Below are 23058 nucleotides of genomic sequence, written 5' to 3' on the forward strand. Positions count from 1 at the left end.
CAAACGCCAACAAACTTCCAAGTTCCTAGTTGAATTTGTGACTCTGTTAGACTCAACAGCCGTGAAATTACATGTTAAGGTTCAGAAAACTAACACCTCTTACATTTTCCCACCATCATATTTGATTTATGGATAAGATATAGAGAAAGTAATGCAACATATGTCATGCCTCTGGGGGAAGTTATTACAGTTAATTAATCAAAACATCTTATTGAGGCAGTTTCCATACACTATTCTTCATACAAAACTGCACAAAGATATTACAATCCAATTAAAACAATTAGACAAAACTGATCTGACTAATAGTGTTTCAGACAAAGGCAATTTTCAATTATAGGTCTTTGACAATACCGTGCATGTGTACTTCAGCAATTAATAGATCTATGCTTAGAGCAACCAATAATTTACAACAAAAATGAGCTAGGAAATTCTTTTAGCATGCTTTCATTTAATATATTTAGTCCTAAAACTGTTCATGAGCAAATCACAAAATGTTTCTGTGACTGTAAAACCACTATTCCATATTTTCGTTTGTTAATTTGAGATCCTAAAACTGACAGTTTCCATTGCCCATACGATATTGATTTTAAGTAATGTAGGTAGTAAGTGAGAGCACTCGTTTAGTGTTATATACTTCACAGGATTAGGGAGGAGACTAGCACTAGCTAACAACTTCATACAGGATATAGCAAGATTACTCCAACACCCTGACATGGTGGGCCACACAAACTGCCGCCATAGGCTCCTAAAGTATCTTTGGTACCCTCTTTGTAAGTGTAGATTGACATCACAGCTGTCGCCTGGCCTAATGTGACCAACAGAGAAAAGATATTAAGATGCTCTGCTGTGGAGCTTTGGAAGCACCCAAATGTTGGTTCGCTTAGATACTGTCTTTGATTAGGCAAAAGCTGTGTGCTTTCTCTAAGTCATTTAATTGCACTTTTTGCCTTGTGAGAAAGCTAATGCTCAAAAAGGCAGGACTGAGTTGGTTATGGTGACTATAGGACTTATCAGTTTATCATAAAAACTTGGAAAAGCTGGAGACCCGACTTATTTACTGTGAAAACCATCTGTTAAAACCAATAGCCTGGTATAATGAGACATGAATTCTAATATATTACTACAATCAGCAAGGACGTAGGTGTTAACAACACCTGGGGATAGGAGGTTTACATTATAACAATCATTGTTAGGTTCTCTTCAGAGGGGTTGCATATTGTTTGAACAACTCTAATTTTGTACATATTTTTTACTTTATGGAGCTATAATTGATGCTTACCTTGTAGGAAAGTTTATGCTCAATAAACCAGGAATAAGTTGGCTTAGGTGATGAATAATTGGTAATGGGTCAGGGCTTGATTGGTTCATTGAAGAAAATGATGTCCGATGGCAAAGATCTATTCTGTTTATTATGGAAAATTACAAGAAAGGCAATAGGCCTGACTTATTTACTGTGAAAATCACATGTGAATGTCAACAGGCATTTAAGGGTGGATCGGTTTTACATTATGTTCAAACCTGTCCAAGAGGATTTTTGTTAGATTGAATCTCACAGATAGTAGTAAGCAATGATTTTGGTGTTGGTTGCTTTCTATGACAAAGCCAGGAGGTACAGCATTTGTACTGTGATTATCCTTGCTAGACCTCCCTAGAAGGGCCTGGCAGGAGTAATTACCTGGCAGGCAATTGGTTAATTTGTGACACTGGCTTCATAGTAATGTAAGTAACCACATTTTTCCTGAACACAAATGAATGTCTGCCTGAAAATGAGTGTACTTTAGTGTCTGGGCTGATGACCGGTCTTTTAGGTGTCCATTTTTTTCCTTTTATAGATCTTTTTTTCTCCTTGTTTTTAAGAGCGTCCTATAACTCCCCATACAGTTCAAATAAGACTCCTGTTTGCCGATTGTGTCTTATGTCGTTTTGTGCATCCTCTGAGAGCAATATTTCTTTTTTTTTTTAAATCTTTTTATTTGAATAACCAGCTCCATAACATTGCACATCAGTTAGCAATGGAAGTTCATTGACAATTACAAATAAAAATCAACCACAGATTCGCTAAAGATGATTAAACCCACCAACCATGACAGACCCCCCAACACACATTGACATAACCCCGGCGGACCCCCAATTTTGAACCCATCAATGCAGACAAATTGTAATCACCACCCCCAACCCACTCCTCCTCTCTCCCCGGCAGGTCTACATTGCGCCCTTCCTTATTACAGCCACAACCCAAGGACTCCAGTGCTGGTTAGGTGCCACAGGACCGCATTGTTAAGTGCACAGACATGGAGTACAAAGTTCCACACTGATCTCCCCTCAGGTCAGCGCCTCATCTGTCTGTGAATCCCTCAACTCTCCACGATACCTCCTCCAAGCCACCCATATTTTCTCCCATTTCTTAGGGCAGCCTCGACTTTTGTAGATGACCTTTTCAGCCCGTTGGCACCAGTCCAAATCTCGCTCCCACTCTTCTACCGTAGGCAAAAGATCACTTCCCCATAACCTCGTGATATTTCTCTTGGCCACCATACTCGCCAGAGCTAACCACACTTTCTCCCATTTCGGCCAGGTGATGTCACTGGTGACCCCTAAGACATGCCATCTGGCCTCCAGAGGAACGTCCGCTACCACCACCTCCGACATGATGCCTGCTAGTCTGGACCAATATGCCCTGATTCTGGCGCAATCCCATAATATGTGGAAGAAGGTCCCTCTTCACCACACCCCTGTAAGCAAAAGCGTGAGTCTACATAACCTATCGGGTATTGCGTCGTTCGTGGGTTGTATGACCTATGCAGGATGCGTGGTTGGAGGAGCCTGAACCTGGCATGAATCGCCACTTCTCGGGGACACTGCAGGGCCTCCCCCCAATCATCATCCTCCAACAGCCCCAGATCTGACTCCCACTTTACCCGCAGGGGCCCCAGTGTGTTTGCGATGTTATTGATAAGCTTCTTGTATGTGAGGGAGATAGCTTTGTCAATCATAGGGTCCAGCAGTAGTCTATCCTCCAGCGGAGCATATTCAGGTAATTCCTCCCCTTGAGTCAGGTGTCGGTGTAGGGCATGCATAAGCTGTTGGTAATGTAGGAACTCCTCATTCCCCATCTGGAATTCAGCCTCCAAGTCCGCAAATCCCACCATCTCCCCCCGCTTCCAAATATCCCCCAGCACATCAATACCAATCAGGCTCCACTGACGCAGATCCTGCAATTTCGCCACTGCCGGTAAGAAGGTCCCGGCCCTCAGAGGAGTCTGTTCCGTAAGCTTTGCCTCCCATCCTAGCAATTTTGTCGCCCATTTTCACACTCCAATCACCGCTGCCGTTTGGGGCGGTAGAGGTCGACCGCGCCTACTCCTAGTATATATATGGCCGCTAAGTAGGTACCGCTGCCAAAGGCTAACCTACCTACCCTGTAGGCTGGTTTCTCCAACTGGGCAAACACCCATCCATTGACATTAATCAACTGCGTCACCCAGTAATATAGGCGGACATCCGGCACAGCCAATCCTCCCTCGTAGGGCCCCCTCTGCAGGTTCTTAAGAGCTATTCTTAGACACCCACCACTCCAAGGCAGGGAACGTTGTTCTGATTCAATCGTCCTGAAAATCTGGTCTGGGAAGAGTGTATTCTGTAGAGCATTGAACAGGCGGGGTAGTGCCATCATTTTAAATAAAACGGCATGCCCCATCAAGGAGAGCGGGAGGGACCTCCAATGCTCCAAGTCTCCGCAAAGTCGATCCAGTTGCGCCGACACATTCAGGCGCAAGAACTCCGAGACGGACTGCGTGATCCATATTCCTAAGTATTTGAATACTTCCTTCCAGGCTGGGCCACAACAGTCTGCCGACAGCTGTGGCTGCGGCCCCACTAAGACATGTCCCAGGGACTTGTCCCAATTTATACGGTATCCGGAGTAGGTACCGAACTCGTGCGGAATTTCCATTAGTCTCTGAATGGAAGTGTCCGGCCTCTGAACATACAGGAGGATGTCGTCAGCGTATAACGAGATACGCTCCTCCCAGCCCTCTCCCAGGTCTATGCCCCATACCTAGGGTTCCACCCGAACCCAGAGCACCAACGGCTCCAGCGCTAATGCGAACAAGGTGAGAGAAAGGGGGCAACTTTGACGCGTGCCCCGGCTCAGGTGGAACTCCCATGACAACACTCCATTGACCCGAACTCTTGCGAGTGGTTCAGTATATAGCAACCGTACCCATGCTCGAAAATGGTCTCCGAAGCCCATTTTTTCCAAAACTGCGTAGGTATATTGCCATTCTATACTGTCAAAAGCCATATGGGCATCGAGGGATAATAGGGCCGCCGGCACCTCGGGTATCGCAGATACCTCCTGCAAAACCCCGAACAGGCGTCTTAGATTTAAGCGCGTGCTCCTGTGGGGCATAAAGCCCGACTGGTCCGGATGGATCAGTGACTGGATAACCACCCCTAGTCTCGTGGCCAGGATCTTACCAAGTACCTTCGTCTCAAAATTAAGTAGGGATATGGGTCTGTAGGAACTGCACAGATCCTGCGGTTTACCGGCTTTATGGATTACAACGATTGTTGCAGACCGTAAATGCTTGGGAAGTTTCCCTACCTGTTTGGCTTCGTTAAATATACTTAGCATATGGGGCGCAAGTCAACTCTATACGCACCCGAACGCTTCAGCCGGAAACACGTTTGGTCCAGGCGCCTTCCCCGCCTGCATGTCTCCCATGGTGTCTTCCACTTTCTTAACCATTATCGCTGACTCCAGGATGTCTCTATCTGCTTGTTCCAGAGCAGGTAGCTGCAAGGAGGCCAGAAAGTCCCGGCAATCCTGCTCTCGCCTGGTAGTGTGCGACCCATAAACTGTCTCCTTGCCCGTCGTTTGCACAGACCCGTCCAACCGTGTAATCCCTGGTACCCAGTTACGCTCCCGATCCCGTTTCTCCAGCCAGGCTATCATTTTGTTGGCCTTATCCCCCAAGTCATACACTCGTCTCTGGACGGCCAGGGCGTGAGATCGCGCCTGGTCAGTAAGCACATATCGTATCTTTTTTTCCAAAAGCTACCACCTATGCCGTCTGTCCTGATCCTGCTCAGGGGTCCCATCTCCCACTTCCTCTAGGGCCTGTAGGTCCCGTTCTAGTTTGTCAATTTGCGCGAGTTTGTCCTTACGACGTTTACCCACCTCCGCCTGCACAAAATCTCTGGCCACGGTCTTGTACGCCTCCCACACTATACCATGGAGATCACTATTTCTAAACTGGCGGTCATCTTGGAATGATAATGTTCATAGTGTATCACTGTTTTCTTTTTACAAAGAGCCATCAGTTTAGAAGCATTGGAGCCACTTTGGATCACTACAATGGTGATAGATTATACACTTGATGTTTGCTGAGTGGGCATATCGGAAAGGTATTATCGACAGTCTAATTGTTCTGCAAACATATGCCTATAGAGTTTAGGTGACAGCTTGTTTTGCTTATTCAACTTTTAATCTTTAAAGTTATCTTCCATGTGCATTTTGAGTTTGTGTGTCTTTTTTATTGTGGATGAGTGAGTGGGTTAATGCAAGAATGAGGTGGTGGGTGATGACTGATTGTATGTATTCATTCAGGGATAAGAGACAGAGTGTATTTATGATGACTTATAGAGTAGCTAGACTCACCGATAACAGAAAAGGCACTTACATTTATAAGCCAGACCTATTGGCATTGTCAATGCTTGTTTTTGAATGGTTATGACTCAAGATTTACTCATAGTGACAGGCTTGGTTGTGCTATAATGAGAAATGCGAATAAGCAATATGGTTAAAGCCATAACGAAATTAAGGTCCACATGAAGTCCATTAGAATTAGCTCAAAGGAAACTGGTGAAATGTGCTTAAACTTAAGTAAATGGGAGAAATAGTTTACATGGAAGTCTATTGAAATCAATAATATCTTATAGGTATCAGTCAAAATGGAAAGCAAAGTGACTAAGGCCAACTATTCGAGTTTGGCGAGTGCAACGCCATATAGATATTTACAGTACGAGTAACCTTAGCCATCTCCACTGCTGGAAAGTGTTTATATGGCATCACATGCCATAACCAGCAGCTAGGGCACATTGAAGGGCGACACTTCCTATTTCGGGCAGGCAGGCAGTCAATAAATTTCTCTGTTTATGTCTGTCATGTGAGGCAGGGAAAACAATGGCCCCCATTTCCCTAAGCTCAGAGAGAGAAAATTCTGTGAATCAGGGTCATAGCTATTTTGTTTTTCACAAGCAATCTTCCAGTTTGGGAGTTTGTAAAACATAAAAAAATGCCCAGCTTGCTAAAAAAAACAAAAAAACATATCACGCCTAGTCAGCATTTATCTATGACTTAAGTGAGGTTGATTTGCTTAGGGCTCAGGGATCTCAAACTACGGTGGGCAGTCTACTGTGAAGGGGCCTCTCCTCTTTTTTTTAATTTTTTTTTTTTATTTCTATTGAGAATCCATGAAGCATAATAAGAAAACAATATACATGATTTGAATGAAAAAAGGCGAGATACAATATTAACAATCCACCTAAATTGACAATAGGAAGGTAATATACACATCGGTTATCAAATTTCATAACTTAGTGTCTGATTGAATAATTCTTTCTTTTAGGACCTCAAATATTTAATGTTAATAATATAAATATTGTAGATATTGAGCTGGCTACCGAGAACGAAAAGGAGATAAGAAAAAAAAAATGTAACAATTGAGAGCATTACCATAACCATAACCATGGTCCTAAGGATCCTATGATCTTACTGCAATCTGCTAGCACGCCAAGCAGCAACTGGTGCCCAGATCTTCATCCCCACATCTCTTGATTTTCTTACCCTTGAGTTCATATAGAGCCGCCTCAACGTTATGTATTCCCAATAGTCTGGACAACCAGATTTGGAAGGTTGGGGCCTCAGTGTCTTTCCAAGCTGCTGAAATAAAAATTCTAAGTACAGCTGTAGAGATAGAAATTAAAGCTTCAGTTTCGATATTTAATTTCAATATGCTTTCACATCCTATAATCATGAGTGTTGGAGACAAGGTTATCTGAGCATCCAGCAGCCCTGCCCAGAATGATTCAATCTCTGTTTTGATTGATCCAAGTTTCTCGCACTGATAAAACATATGGATAATATCAGCAGGGCCTCTACCGCATCTGGGGCAGTTGTTGTTCTCCCTCTTACCCCAATCATAAAGCTTAGAGGGGGTGTAATACAGGTTAAATAATGTTTTATAGTGCTGAGCTCTTAAATTGGAGGAGCGTAGAAACCGTCTATCCATTAAAAGAGCTCTGTTCAAGTCAATGTCTGAATCCTCCAATTTTGAAGCCCAGGCTGCCTCAGTTTTGCCCATATCATCCTGGGATTCCTCCACAAACAACCTATACACTCCGTTGATTCTCAGTTTACTCCCCTTCATATAATCCAGTAGATTACACCTCTCCCTTAAAATGATAGGAGGTCTTATTGATCTGATTGTACTGACCACCTGAGCATATTTATAATCTTGACTACCATGGAGGGAGTGCCTTTGTCTCAGTTCTTCCAAAGTTCTACACTCATCTTTAACCATTACTTGCCCAAGTGTCAGGATACCCTGTCGCTCCCAGTGTCTCCAAGATCCATTGTTGCTTAGGTTAGGAAAGAGGCCCGAGTTCCAGAGTGGGGTGTGGTGATTGTATTTGGAGATTGCCAGTGCTTTCTGAGCTGCTACCCAAACCCCCCATATCCCTTCAAGTGTCTTGAGTCTCGACTTATTGTAGTATCTTCTTTCTCTTCTCCTTTATAATACCCCGGTAGCCTCACTGCCAAGCAGCAATTCAAAGATAGATGGAATATCATGTTCTCTACTCAGGTAATTTATGTTATTTCCCACGGGATCAAATAATATAGCCATCTGTGTAAGAAGACAGGACCAATGATAATATCTGAGGTTTGGCAGTCCCAAGCCTCCTCTTTTCCTGAGGCAAAGACATATATTTCATGGATCTTCTAACCTTTCCATATTGCCACAAGCAATTCATAAAGATGGATTCTATTTCATTAATAATTTTGCGCTCGATTTTAAATGGGAGCGAACGGAATTTATAAAGCACCTTGGGGAACATAGTCATTTTGATGACATTAGCACGACCTATGATTGAAAGTTGTAATGTATCCATTCTTTTCAGATTCTCCCTCATGGATTTCATAAGAGGGATGAAATTGTCTCTGATTATCAGCTCCGGCTGTGCGTTGATCGATATCCCCAAATAAACCACAGGATCAACGAATCTGGAGTCTGATTTATTTATATTTTTAGAACAGAGCACCAGCGTCTTAGCGACATTTAGACGATAACCTGATTGTCCACCAAATTTGCTCGTAATGTCCACCACTTCGCGCATAGCCGCATCGGGGTCGGTGGTAATAACAGCCAAATCATCGGCATATGCCAAAATTTTTGTTTGAAATCCCATCGTAACTACCGGTTTAATTGCGATGTTATTAATTATTTGGCGTATTAGAGGATCGATATAAAGTGCAAATAAGATGGGTGAGCATTGGCATCCCTGCCTAGTCCCCCTTGTAATAAAGATCCTATCCAAGCTCTCACCCATCATTTAAATTTTCGCGACCGGGGTAATATACATAGCCTGAATAGCCTTCATAAACCTCAGTCCAAACCCCCTTTCAGCAAGCAAGCTCCACAGAAAATCCCATCTGACGCGATCAAAAGCTTTCTCCGCATCTAGTAGGATCATTGCGACCCCCCCCCACTCCCCGGCAGCATGGATATCAAACAATGTAATAGCTCGTCTGATATGATCGGTGGTTCCCCTACCGGGGATAAAACCTTGCTGCCAGGGAGAGACCAAGGTCCCAATGATCCGTCCCAAGCGGGTTGCCAAGATCTTAGCATATAATTTATTATCCGCGTTTATTAAAGATATAGGTCTATATGAACCCGGATTTTCCTTGGGCTTGCCCTTTTTATGAAACACCACTATATTGGTGTTCATCCATGACTCAGGGATTGAGCCTGTATTTATAACCCCATTGAACAAGTCTAACAGGAGTGTAGATGTTTCTTCAAATAGACATTTATAGAGTTCGATTGGTAGGCCATCGGGACCTGCCGCCTTCCCTGCTGCTAGATCTTGTAAGGCCTCCAAGAGTTCATCCATGGTGATGGGTTGTTCTAAAATTTCTCTATCACCCTGAGCCACTTTGGTCCCCAATCCTGTCCACTCTGTCATTGGTCCCTCAGTAACCGATTCTTCCTGATACAATGTTTGATAGTATCTTTTGAAGACATTAATGATGTCCTTTGGGTCCTCGTAGGCCCTACCCTGCTCTTCTATATGTGTTATAATATTTTTCGAGGCCGCTTGTCTAATACGTAGTGCCAATGCTTTCCCGGCTTGTTCCCCCGTCTCATACATATTCCTTCTTTGTGCTTGATATTCAGCGGCTGCTGTTTTAGCTAATTGCTTTTGTATCTCGGCTTTAATAGTACTCACTCTTTCTAAGCTTTGCGTTCCCTGTCTTCCCTGGGATATTTCTTTCCTGTGCTGTTCCTCAGCCACTGTTAATTTATTCATTAATTGCTCTCTCTCTAGGTTAAGTTTTTTCCAATTGCGAGAAGTATAGCTACTGGTTTCTCCCCTTAAGGCAGCTTTATAACTATCCCAAACACAATTACGCGATGCGCTGTATCTATTTGCGTCAAAGAAGGCCTGTGACCAAATCTTCATATGCGCCATATAGGTGCTATCTGTTAAGAGCTTCCTGTCAAAGGTCCATGTTCTCATTGGTTTAGCTGGTCTGTTGAGAACTATTGTTAATAACAATGGGTTATGGTATGATATTATCATGGGCAGTTTGCTGATTTCTGCTTTGCTAATCTCTGTGGTGGAAATCATAAAATAATCGAGTTTAGAATATTTCTTAAATGGTGCGAATCAATCAATCAAAGTATTTGTATAACGCGCTACTCACCCGTAGGGTCTCAAGGCGCTGGGGGAGGGGAGTCCGCTACTGCTCGAACAGCCAGGTCTTGAGTTGCTTCCTGAAGGAGAGGTGGTCTTGGGTCAGGCGGAGGTGGATGGGGAGGGAGTTCCACGTCTTGGCAGCCAGGTAGGAGTAGGATCTTCCTCCCGTTGTGACTCTTCGGATGCGGGGGACGGCAGCGAGGGCGTGGCTGATCGATCGTAGCTGGCGGGTGGGCGTGTAGAAGGTCAGGCGGTCGTTAAGGTATCTTGATCCTTGGTTGTGGAGAGCTTTGTGTGCGTGGGTGAGAAGTCAGAACGTGATTGTCTTGCTGACGGGGAGCCAGTGCAGGTTTCTCAGGTGTTCGGAGATGGGGCTGTGTCGGGGAATGTCCAGGATGAGGCGTGCTGAGGCGTTCTGGATGCGTTGGAGTCTCTTCTGAAGTTTGGCTGTGGTTCCGGCATAGAGGGAGTTGCCGTAGTCCAGACGGCTGGTGACGAGGGCCTGGGTGACCTTCTTCCTGGTTTCGGTGGGAATCCACCAGAAGATCTTACGTAGCATGCGGAGGATGTTGAAGCATGACGAGGAGACGGCGTTGACTTGTCTGGTCATGGAGAGGGAGGAGTCCAGGATGAAGCGAAAAATATGTAAAACATGAATTCCCTGATTCAATGCTACCACAGACATCCCTTAAACCGTGTGAATCCATCATTGAACGTACTGCCCGATACACCCCCGGTTTACGCCCGGTATATCCGGTTCCCCCTTCAAAATCTGCAGAGATATTAAAATCCCCACAAACCACTATGGGTGCTGGCCAGCCTGCTAACTCCTTCTCCATACGGTCGAAAGTATCAGGGTCGTCGCTATTGGCCCCATTAATGCTGCAAACAGTGATGCCCAAATTCATTTCACATAATGCCCACCGCCCCATAGTGTCAGCCTTAAATCGTTTAACTCCCCCAGACCAACCTTGCCAATGATAGCCACCCCCCTAGTAGAAGATGTTTGGGAGGAACAAGAGAGAATCTCAAATCCCTTCAATTTTAACCAGTGCCTTTTCCCCCATAATAGATGGGTTTCCTGCATACACATAATATCCGTTCATGTGAATTTAACAAATTCCTCTAGTCTTCCCCTTTTTTTCCAATCATTTAGGCCCCCTGTATTCATAGAGCAAATCCTAAGCTTTGACATACTTCTGTCTTAGATTCTTCCTTATATTCAGCCTTCCATTTAACATACTAAAAACACATATGACTGCATACCTTGTTGCAATTTTAAATCTCAGCCTGATTATAATTACGATAGTATCATGAATTCTCTTTTTCCAGTTTACGCTCCCCCAACATTAGCCCGTCCCTCCCCCCCCTTCCACCACCCAATCCCTCCCACCCCCTCCCAACCACCCATTGAGGCATCCTGGGTACGGCCGGATCCAGGTGTGGGCGTCTATGTGATCCGTACACCGACGATCACTCTCAGAGCCTCTGGCCCCGCCACTGGAGAATAAGTAAAGAGCAGAAAAGCCAAGAAGTAGAAAAGGAAAAGCCAAATCAGAGAAATAAAAACATAAATCCGTATCCTAGCAATAGTTCTTTTTGTTCATAATGTTTATCATTTATCCTTCCTTGTAGTGTTCAATATTTCTTGAAAGTACCCTTCCGCTTGAATTTCACTATTGAAAGAGCTCGTAGTTCCTTTGAAAATTACTTTGAGGCGGGAAGGGTTTTGTAGGTAGACCGTAGCACCAGCTTTTTCAAAAGGAGTGAAGAGCTGCCGCATTCTCCATCTTCTTTCGACTGTTGGATGTGCAAAGTCTGGTCTTGCAAAGAAGGAGAATCCATTGTATTCCCGCTAGCTGGTAGGCCGCACCAGGTCATAGATGGCTTCCCGTAAGAGAAAGTTACCAAAATGTACCAACATTGCCCGTGGGTATTTAGTGGAGTTCTCAGTTTGTTTACGTTGTGTGAGGGGAAAGCGATGAGCCCGCTGAATTTCTTTGTCCATATCCCAGGATTGTAATTCCGGGAAAGTTTTTTTCACAAGATTACTTATATAACCCCTAGGATCATTGCCCTCCACAGCTTCCGGGATGCCAAGAAAGCGAAGGTTGTTTCTTCTGGAGCGATTCTCCTGCTCTTCAACCTTGAACATTAAGTCTCTGATGATCCCATCTTGAGTTTTTTCTTGCTTTTGAAGGGAGGCAACATCTTTCTCTAAATACTCAGTGCGAGTTTCTAGGGATGCCATCCTTTCCGATATCTAGGTGCAAGTACTACCTACTTTATTTACCACCCCTTCAAGCTTCTGGATAGCAGCATGATTCCTTTCACTATCTTTCTTTATATCCTTGTGAAAGTCTCTAATAGTAGTCAGGATATCTTTTAAGGAAGGCTCGACCTATTTCCCTTTTCTTGCAGTCGATCCATGTTGTAATTGGTTGTCGCTCCCGTCTGAGTCCTCTTCCCTGTGCTGAGCCAGTGCCGCTTCATCAGAATTATTGGATTTGTTCCTGCTTTTGCTGGCTTGCCCAGTGAAACTTCCTTGGTCTGAGCTTTCTTCGAAGTTTGACTTGTTGAGCCTTTGATTCCTTATTCTCCTTTTTTCGAATTGTTTTCCCCTCGGGCAATAGCCTTGATCTGAAACGCTAGATTTCTTGGCATCTAAGGAGTCTGTACCTTCGGGTGTTGAACCTCGAGCTGGATTGATATTATCATCGCTGATCTCACTTGTTGTAGATAGTCCAGTCTCATATATATCTGCATCTGATCCCTCAGTTTGGTTTTCCGCTTCGGAATGTATCAATTTCACAATAGAGGGATTGCGTAAGAAACTGGGAGTCTCATTATAACCGGGTTGCGTTAAAAGAGACTTTACTGATGTTTCAGGGGGTGGTTCCAAAACTGTCAGCATATTCTCCTCATTCTTAGATGCTTCAGCCATTACTGGATATTTTGAAACTTTTTTCCCTCCTTCCTTGGGTATAGGGCTGAAGATACTGGATATACTAGGCTGAAGTGTACTAACTTGTTCGGTAGCTTTCGCATTTGCTTTCAGATTCTTGATAGTTTGGAGTCGCTTAGCTTTTTTTGCCATTAACTCCACATCGTCTATTACTTCGATGGATTTCTCCTTCTCTTTATCCTTTCGTTGAACTTGCTCTTTTTCACCAAGACATTTTTTATTTCTATGTTTGATTTTTTCGTTTTCTGTTTCTATCTCTTTATCTTTGTTTATGCCTTTGTCTCTGTTTTTATCTCGATCTTTGTTTTTTTCTTTTTCTTTCTCTTTCTTTTTCTGAACCTTTCCCTTTTGATTTATCTTTGTCTTTATCTTTCTCTCTTCCTTTCCCCTCTTCTCGTAACTTATTTTTAATTTCCTTTGCCTTGGCTCCGCGGGTTTCTGGTCCCTTTGTCTCTAGCCGTTTATCTATGTTTTTAACCATCGATTTGCAGTTAGCAACACTTTCAGTTTCAATTTGAGGTGAGTAAGCACCCCCCTCTATACTCCTAGAAGGTGTCATTGAGTTGCTTAAGTCTCTTGATGGTTCGAGTGTATTCTCGACTTTTTTTTAAGGTTGACCTCACTGTGCTTTGTTGGGCCAGTTTGCTCCTTCTGCAGACTCGACGCTGACAGTGAGACTGACACTTCAGTTCCAGCTCCATGAGCCGAGTCTGCCATGCTATTAAATATTTTGCCTGACCCTGACCCAAAGATTTCAATATAGAGCGGTAAGCTACTGTGCGTAGAGGCTGTGTTAACGGCTTCTGCTTGAACCTTACTTTTTATCACTTTCCGCGCTTCCCACACAGCTCGCCCTCTCTTATGCCACTTCACATAAACAGGGATTCGTAACCTTGATTGTACTTTGTATTCTCGGGGTGATTTGCATATGCAGTTTATCGCGTATATGATTCGATGACCTCCAAACGCGATTTGAATTATCGCATTCACCAGTTGATATCTAGTAGGGCCAGGGCCAGGGGTAAACTGCATATGTTCATTTGTGGATTGGATTTTCAATTCCAGTCTCTGCTTCTGCTTCAACTGTCCGAACGAGTTTTTATTCTTTACTGGCCCCACTCTCATTGCAGGCAGCTGGGAAAGAATTAAATCACCACTAGTCAGCACTAGTCACCTCAGCCGCAATACTTGTAATTTTTTTTCGTCTGTCAGACTGTCTGTCAGACTGTCAGATCACCACTCTACTTAGCGATCTATTAGCTCAGTTCAGTTCAGTACAAGATATTGAGTACAGGCTAATTTTCATCCCCATATACCTTGCCAATAAAGATCTTGTATGTAAAAAAAAAACAAAAAACTGTAGGGCAAGGCTGAGCAGCCACTGGGGAGCGCACAAATTGGATTCCCCTTTTTTTTTCCTAGCGATTTTTTGTTTTAGACTCCCTGGCTTCTGTGAGACGAGTGATGACTGTTTTCCCCTCCACACAGCAGAGAGGAAAGAACTCAGTACTTTCTACAGCGGATACACCGAGTAAAGATCAGGAGTGAGGAGTGAATCAGGAGCGACTGTCACCTCTCCCGCTAATACTCCAAACACAAGACAGCTGCAGCTGATTTAACATTCTAAAAACGTGCTGCAAAAATAATGGGCCCACAACATGAAGCTCCCCCCCCCCCGAAGACTGCTCGTATCTACAATATCCACAATTATGCCTCTACTGCCAGTGTCGTCAGCATCATAGATACACTCACAATGAGGTTGGATACCAGTGAAGACTTGCAGAGGGAGCAGAAAAGGGAGCAAAAAAGAAGCAATAGTAACTACGAGTACCTCCACGCCGCCTCGCCTCGAGTCACAGTCCAATCCAGTCCACTAGAATCCTGCCCCTGTTTGCCTCCAACGCTATTGTCTCCGATGTGAAACAGCAGTCAGCACTCACAGTTTTGCAGCTCACCCCCCAGGAAGACACTCTGCGGGTCTACGGTCTGTAAGTCCTCGGGGCTGCTCCAATTATGCAAAATATGCCATTACCGCTGCCGTTGCCGATGCAAGGGTTTTTTTTTTCCCGCAGACACCAGTCAGCAGCTCACTTACAAAACACGACACTGGAAGGCGCTTGTCATCCGATCTGATCCAGAGTAAGCCGCTAGCTGCTAACCGCCAGCCCAAAGCACAAGGCACTTCTCTCTCGCTTCTTCGCGCGACACCAAGACCTCATCGAGACCGCTCAACAGGAGGCTCACCACGCTTCGACCAGGTATAATACGTCTGCTTTTTCTTTAAACTCCTGACTCTGATCTCGTTTATCTCAACAAAGCCATTATGATAAAAAACCAGAGTACAACCTTAAACTCAGGCAGAGCACAGAGGTCTGTGAGAGCGATACAACAGCGTCCTCTCACTCAGGCGCCATCTTGCCTAGTGTGAAGGGGCCTCTCCTCAATGAAGAACTATTGTTGCACGTAAGCACCTTCTGCAACTCAATGTAGTGATCCTCAAGACACTCATAACCTTGAAACTGAAAAAAAGCAGTGTCCCAATATGAGCGTATAAACAAAAAAGGTTCAACAAGTCACACGGATTCATGAGTACACTTGCCCGTACCCGAGCATCAGCTCTTGCACCTGAATGCCAACAGCAATGTGAATATAAAGTGTGTATCGACTTCCAAGGCATAACTTTATACATTTTGAACATTGAAACACTTCGAAATAGTGCAACTATTGCATTTTAACCTCTGGTCGTGTGGATGAACTGTAGGCAACACTCCTGCCTCAAAACACAGCTGAATGCATTCCACTATTAACCCATAACTGGTTTACATGCATTATCTTGAAAACAGGACACCGCCATTGCATGGTAACTCGGAAATAGGACATGCTCTCGATGTATTACATCAAAGTCCTTCTAAATACCAATGTGTGAATGGCATGTTCAGCCAATGTATTAGGGTTTGAGAAAAAAAGCTGGGGAAAGCTGGGATAGAAATGGTCTGGTTAAAACATGGAAATCCGAGACTACCTTCAGCAAAAAGCTGGACTGGTCCATAGAAACACACTCATGAAGACATGGCATTAAAGAATTATTCACAAACAGGGCCTGAGTTTCACTAAAGCTCCTAGCCGATACTATCATTACCAGGAAGGCAGCCTCTCAAGGACAAATCTATGTCACATTTAGGCATCAAGTCAAAATGTGATTATATTGACCACAAGAGAACGACATGGCACTCCCAGCGAACAGGTAGATACAACCTTTTCAGCCCCTGTATGAAGATGTGTATCACTGGAACCTTGAAAAAAAAGTCGCACCCGAAGCATTTCTGTGAATTGTAATAAGTGAGAATAAAATCTAATTGATACATCTAATTCTTCATCAGAGGGTCTAAAATATCTTCCACTTATAAATTGTCAATCGAGAAAGAGACATTAGCTAATACAAAATATGTACATTGTCAATGTAGAACTTTAAAGAATACCCTTTACAATTGAACATTAATAAAACTATATATTATCAAGTACCTTCAAAATTATTGACATGGTCCCCCTCTTTCTATGTCAGTTATACAATTGGAAAACGTATTTTTTTCAGAATACAGTACCTTTAGCCCAGCATTTATGTAGCTGTCGACCAACTGCGTTTTGAAGTGATGCGCTTTCCATTCAGTGCTTTCATCTGTTGGAGGAAAACCGACTTGGACCACAGTGAAGCCACAAAGATGGGCTGCCAGTCTAACCAAGAGGGCACTGGATTTTGGGCATCCTTCTCCACAGAGCATGGTATGGGCACTTTCATGAGGACTCCACAGGTTACGGGTCAAACGACATAAATGTTTCAGTGTACTCTAGAAAACAAAATATTCTGTGGATGAGACATCAACAAAAGGCAAACGACAAAAAGAAAATAACATCACTGTATTTGACGGTAAGGAAAGGTAGCGCGTGTTAGAAACTGGCGTTCTGTCATGTATGGCTATGATAAGGAGACACTAGAGAGAATAACTAAATATAAATCCAGTTACTCAATGTATGATGCAGCAACAGTTGTTACAATTGCTACATCATAACAGAATTCCGAGCTGCTCTGGCAGGGCTCTCTGAGTACAATGCTGGAAAAACAGGGACCACAGCTTCTGGGGGAGAGGACACTGAGAGTGATGGGGATGAGTGGCAGGAGGACAGGTTTTTTTTTTAATAACATTTTGGACATGGAATAGAGGTCATGTTACATATGGATCTTTTATTACACCTGTCCCTCATTACTCCTCTGCCCCTGTGGAGTACCTGAAAGCAGAGGAAGATGATTTGGGGCCATACGTAACATAAAATTATAGATTTGTAAAAAGTGAATTACAGGGGATTTTTTCACCTCGGGGTTCTGACTGAAATCATAGACCGCGTGAGCTTCCCTTGCGTTCTTATTTAAAGCCACTCAGAAGCCCTCAGTGAAATACTTCCACGTAATTCACTGTTACCAATCTATAATTCTATATGTAATCTTAAGGTCATAAAATACCAACTTCTGAGAATCACTAAATCATGGGACATCATAAACCTTCTAAAAGAATGACATCTAGGGTAAGGTCCCATCCAACTGCACCTCCCCACCATGAATTACACTCAGTTCCAACAAAAACTGTGAAACCTTCACGCTCAGAGTTGGTTGTGTTTGAGATTCAATGTGAGCTTCGGTAGTGTCAGGGATCTACTGAGTAAATGGAATTAGCTGATTTCCCTACTTTTACATCCAGCTCCTTCATAAGCTATCTTTCAGGCATGACCATGTTGACTGAGGGGTGTGCATGAGTAAGTATGGTGTCAAGTTGTCAAGAGGTTAAATGTATCATTCGTTCTGGGCCTGATATCCAGACTAATGCTAACAGCAGGCAAGATGATGAGTTGCTAATGTGGCTGTCCAGCAGACAGTCGCTGCCAGTGCAGGTAAGCTCAGTATGGCTGGGCGGGTGGGGTAGGAGGGGCCGGGAAGACGACAGAATAGGTAAAATTAAATAAATAAATAAAACCTATTCTGTCGACTCTCCCCTCCTCCCTCCTCCCCCGCTCCCCTGCCCCACTGCCCCACTGCCCCACTGAGCTTACCTGCACTGGTAGCGACTGACAGCAGATCTTCATCATAGTTGTTTATGTCAACAGGATTTATAAAGCGCTGTTTTTCACCCGCGAGGCTCACTGCTTTGGCTCACTTAGAATAACAGTGACAGTGAATCTTCTGGAAAATGGATACTCGTCTATGCTCCCGCATGAGGAGAAACAAGGAAAGACCAAGGTGTCAATGAAAGTGAAAGATTCTTTACTACTGCGAAATAGACTGTGCAGGAGTAGATGATTTGGCTCTTAGATGCTGTGCATATCTTGTAAATAAGGAGTGAATGTGACACAAATTGCTTAAATAGATCGAATGAATCATCACTGATTTAAGTGTGCATCAAAAACAGTTATTTTCTCGAAAATTAGTGTTTCAAGTCAAGAAGGATCGGATTCAACTGCTGAAGCCAAATGTACAAATTCTACTTCTCCTGCATTATAGTGTGAATGTAAAGCGATGCCTTGTAATAATAGTAATCATAATAATAATAATTTTCTTTTTCTCTTAAGCTTCATATTGCAGTTTTTCCTCTCTATGTGGTAGTAATATACGTTAACATTAGTTAATTTTTGACTTGCAAAAAAGGAAAGCAAAGTTTGCCCTTTTCAATTAAAAAATGTGAGCTGCAGAGCAAATACTAGCAGTGAGCATCTTGGCATTCCTGTCTACCAGAAGCATCTTGGCATTCCTGTCTACAAGTGAGCATTTTGGCATCTTGTCTATCAGTGAGCATCTAGGTATTCCTGTCTACCATTGAGCATCTTGGCATTCTTGTCGACCAGAAAGCATCTTGGCATTCTTGTCTGCCAGTGAGCATCTTGGCATTCCTGTCAATTCAATTCAATTCAATTCAAAGAAACTTTATTTGGTTTCACGTCAGAAAACCTTAAAAGTTACAACGGTTACAAGTACATAAAAACAGTAATATGTTAAAAAATGATTTTAAAAATTTGACCCTATACACAATTTATGGATAAACCCCTTATACCAACATCCCCAATTGATCAGAACCTTTCAAGTGCAATGTGCCCAGAAAACATAACTTCCTATTTTTTTACTTAATGGCGCACGCTAGGCCTAATAGATCCTACATAGATCATCCATTGATTAAACATCCATAGAGGCTTTGGATTTCATGGTAGCTTTTGAAAACCCCACTATAAAATTAATACAGTCCTCTTTCAGCAATAGCAGCTAAATGAATGCAGGACCGGCCTGAATAAAATTCATTCTTTAAAATGTGAACCAAAAAATACCTTCAAGGGGTTTCATAGAACTTATATAAAAACATAAGATGCAGCAAATCCTATGGAGACTGTCCCTCGCAGCCACAGGGAGCTAGCAATTGACCTCTACTGTATCCCTTAGGCCTGGCTAGAAAGAGATAAAAAGGTTCATCTGAATCCTAGTTAATGAAAAAATACCCCTCTCGTGTATTGATAGAAACCCAATTAGATAAGGTTCCGTTGTCAGAATTGTTTTGAGCATTAAAAATGTACGAACACTGTGTTTCAGCATCTCCTGAGCCTCCCTGTCCAATTTATCTGAGGTTAAGAAGGCTACCCTAATTAATTCCACATCCGTCTTAACAATGGATTCAGGATTACAAAAAAGATCAGCGCACCCTAGCCCTTCCAGGCTGGTTTTAATGTAGTTAAGTCAAGGAATTCGAGATGCATTATCGAGGGGCAAACACTCTCTTAAAATTAAATACTTAAGAGTAAACTCTTTGTTTAACCAACACCTCAACCAAAATACCAGAGGGTGCAGCGCCAGAACATCACAGAAAACTTTAGTGTGGGGGACTTTAGCAGGGCCAACACTGAATTGAAAACTTTTTTGGGTCGTAGCCCCACTTGCATTATGTAAGATTTTGAATTATTTATTGCCAAATCCCTGTCCATCATAAAACTGGAGAATGCTGTTAATTGAGATTGCAAACATATTGCAGTCCTGGATATAAGGACGGCATGTCAGCGTAATGCAGGACGGGGATATTAAGCTGCCCTACGCACGGGTAATCAACCCCAGTGGATCTTTGTGCAGTTTCCAAATCATTAATGTAAAGATTAAACAAGAATGGAGCCAGAATGCACCCTTGCCATTCTCCCCTCTTTGTTTCAAGGTCCCTAGTGACCCGAAGGTCCTGCGAAAAGCTAACGTTAGCCTTAGTTGACTTATGCAAATCCTCTACGAAATTAACAATTCTGTTATCCACCCCCATTGCCCTCATGGACTGCCACAATTTAACCCTGTTGACGCAGTCAAATGCGGAGGAAATGTCCATGAAGGCAAGGTAGACTGTACCGGGGCGGGCAACGGTATATTTGCTCAGTAAGATAGATAAATTAAGACACCGAGCAACAGTAGAGTGCCCCGACCGAAATCCAAACTGGACATCCAACAGGATCTTGTGCTCCTCCGCCCATGTGGATGGTCTCTGCAAGAGAATGCATCCTACAACCTTAAACACTGAGTCAAGGAGGGAGCTTGGCCTGTAACAGTGGGTGCTATTTCTGTCACCCTTCTTAAAAACAGGGACTATGGTGAAAGAGGCCCAAGACTGAGGACAGCCGTTTTTTGCAGCTGCGTTGAACACAGCCTCCAGTACCGGAGCCCAGAACAAAGGGTCGGACTTAAACAGGTCTGGAGGCCCGGCGCTTTGTTTGTGGATAGCCCTACAATGGCTACCATAACCTCACCCCTTTCAAATATCATTATAGGGGCATTTATATCCCGAACGTCCTGGCAAGTATGCTCCTTAGGGCTATCAAACATAGATTTAAAATGGAGCACCCATTCCTCCTCATTGATATGCGAATCTAAAGACCCCCACTTACTGACCACAAAGGGGTCGATTCACAACACTCCAGAACCTAGAGCTGTTCCTGAGAGTGCTTGAGTCAATCAGTTCCCTCCATGCCTCCTCCTTCAGGGCACCCTTCCGTCTGACCAAGGCTAACTTGTATTCTTTACGGCATGCACATACCACAATTTTATTTCTTGGCTTGGCTGACAGAGCTTCCCTCAGCTTTTTAGCTGCCTTAGAGCAGTGGGAGTCAAACCATCTGGGGACTGGGGTAGCTGTTATACCAGCCTGGGCACTTAAGATTTCACTAACTTTACGCTCTATTAGTTCATGCGCGCCAAGAACTTCAATGGGAGAGGAACCTACAGAAGTACATAGTGTTAACTCGGGAGCACAGGATACAATTACTTCACTGTAAAATTTATCTTGGGAGATCTGGTGCCATTTAAGTCGTTGTATCCCATCAGTTGGTCTAAGTGAGTCCCTACTTGTTACCTCTGCAATTCGTGTTGATAAGGGACCCCGCATATAAACACAAAGAGAGTTATGATCACTATATTCCCTCTCAACAATTTCAAAACCATGAAATAAGGATTGTAAGGAAGAGGAGATTAAGATAAAATCTATGAACGACCCCCTACCATGCCCTTTAAATGTTGGTACAGGAATGTGGTGTGCCGGGCAGTTAAGGACATCACGGCTATCATGTCCAATTAATTTGTCAAATTATTCAACAATGCCCCCTGAGCATGATGTTCAAAATGAAATCCCTTCATACAGGAACAGCCCAACTCAGATATACTAGATAGCATTGGGTTTCCACAAGGATGGATGTTAAAATCACCAAAAACCATAAGGTTATTTAGAATAGGACCAAAAGACTGTCTGAAAAATGCGCCCAGAGTGGTGATATTACAGGCACCGTAAGGGCAGGCCACAGAGTTGTAAAAGTTGATAAGTCCCCATCTTGTGTCCCCCTTTTTGGCTGTCAATGCCAGTATTCCTGGATTTGTGGTTACTACAACCTGAATTTGACAGTCGACCGCCAAAGATATATACACAGCTGGACCGCCCTTAGGTCTTCCACTCGCTGAAGGAGTAGCTGGGACAAAAAAACCTTATAACCTTCCAAGAGTAAATCGCAATCCACCGACCATGTTTCTTGAAAGCTAATTACAGGGAATTGCTTCACAAATTGCACCCTTAATGGGTCTTGGAACTTATTTGCAAGCCATGCAATGTTCCAAGATATGAAATTATTGGGTATCTCGCCTATGCTCCTCTCAGCTACCTCTGCTGGGGACTGCGTATATACAACAAGCTCACTATCAGGGGGCAAAGGGATCCTTAGTCGATCACACTCCTCCAACCCGTCTACCAGTAATCATATTTGCATTCTTGTCTACCAGTGGGCATCTTGGCATTCTTGTCAACCAGTGAGCATCTTGGCATTCTTGTCTACCAGTGAGCATCTAGGCATTCATGTCTACCAGTGAACATCTAGGCATTCCTGTCTACCAGTAAACATCTTGATATTCTTGTCTACCAGTGAGCATCTAGGCATTCTTGTCTACGAGTAAGCATCTTGGCAATCTTGTCTACGAGTAAGCATCTTGGCATTCTTGTCTTCCAGTGAGCATCTAGGCATTCATGTCTACCAGTGAACATCTAGGCATTCCTGTCTACCAGTAAGCATCTTGATATTCTTGTCTACCAGTGAGCATCTAGGCATTCCTGTCTACGAGAAAGCATTTTGGCATTCTTGTCTACCAGTGAGCATCTTGGCATTCTTGTCTACGAGTAATCATCTTGGCATTCTTGTCTTCCAGTGAGCATATAGGCATTCATGTCTACCAGTGAACATCTAGGCATTCCTGTCTACCAGTAAGCATCTTGATATTCTTGTCTACCAGTGAGCATGTAGGCATTCTTGTCTACGCGTAAGCATCTTGGCATTCTTGTCTACGAGTAAGCATCTTGGCATTCTTGTCTTCCAGTGAGCATCTAGGCATTCATGTCTACCAGTGAACATCTAGGCATTCTTGTCTACCAGTAAGCATTTTGATATTCTTGTCTACCAGTGAGCATCTATGCATTCCTGTCTACACGTAAGCATCTTGGCATTCTTGTCTACCAGTGAGCATCTTGACGTTCCTGTCTACCAGTGAGCATCTTGGCATTCATGTCTAC

At 43.5% G+C, this 23058-nt stretch overlaps 1 protein-coding gene across 1 annotated transcript in view; it reads right to left on the reverse strand.

Moving 5' to 3' along the window:
* Positions 1-23058, reverse strand: part of LOC144822741 (uncharacterized) — a 2085503-nt gene that overhangs the window by 1125597 nt on the left and 936848 nt on the right. The window contains exon 66 of the mRNA XM_078680596.1: positions 16555-16797. Coding sequence (XP_078536722.1) covers positions 16555-16797 — 243 coding nt within the window. The remainder of the gene's footprint in view (positions 1-16554; positions 16798-23058) is intronic.

Source organism: Lissotriton helveticus, chromosome 3_1 (genome assembly GCF_964261635.1).
Source record: "Lissotriton helveticus chromosome 3_1, aLisHel1.1, whole genome shotgun sequence".
Taxonomy (NCBI): Eukaryota; Metazoa; Chordata; class Amphibia; order Caudata; family Salamandridae; genus Lissotriton; species Lissotriton helveticus.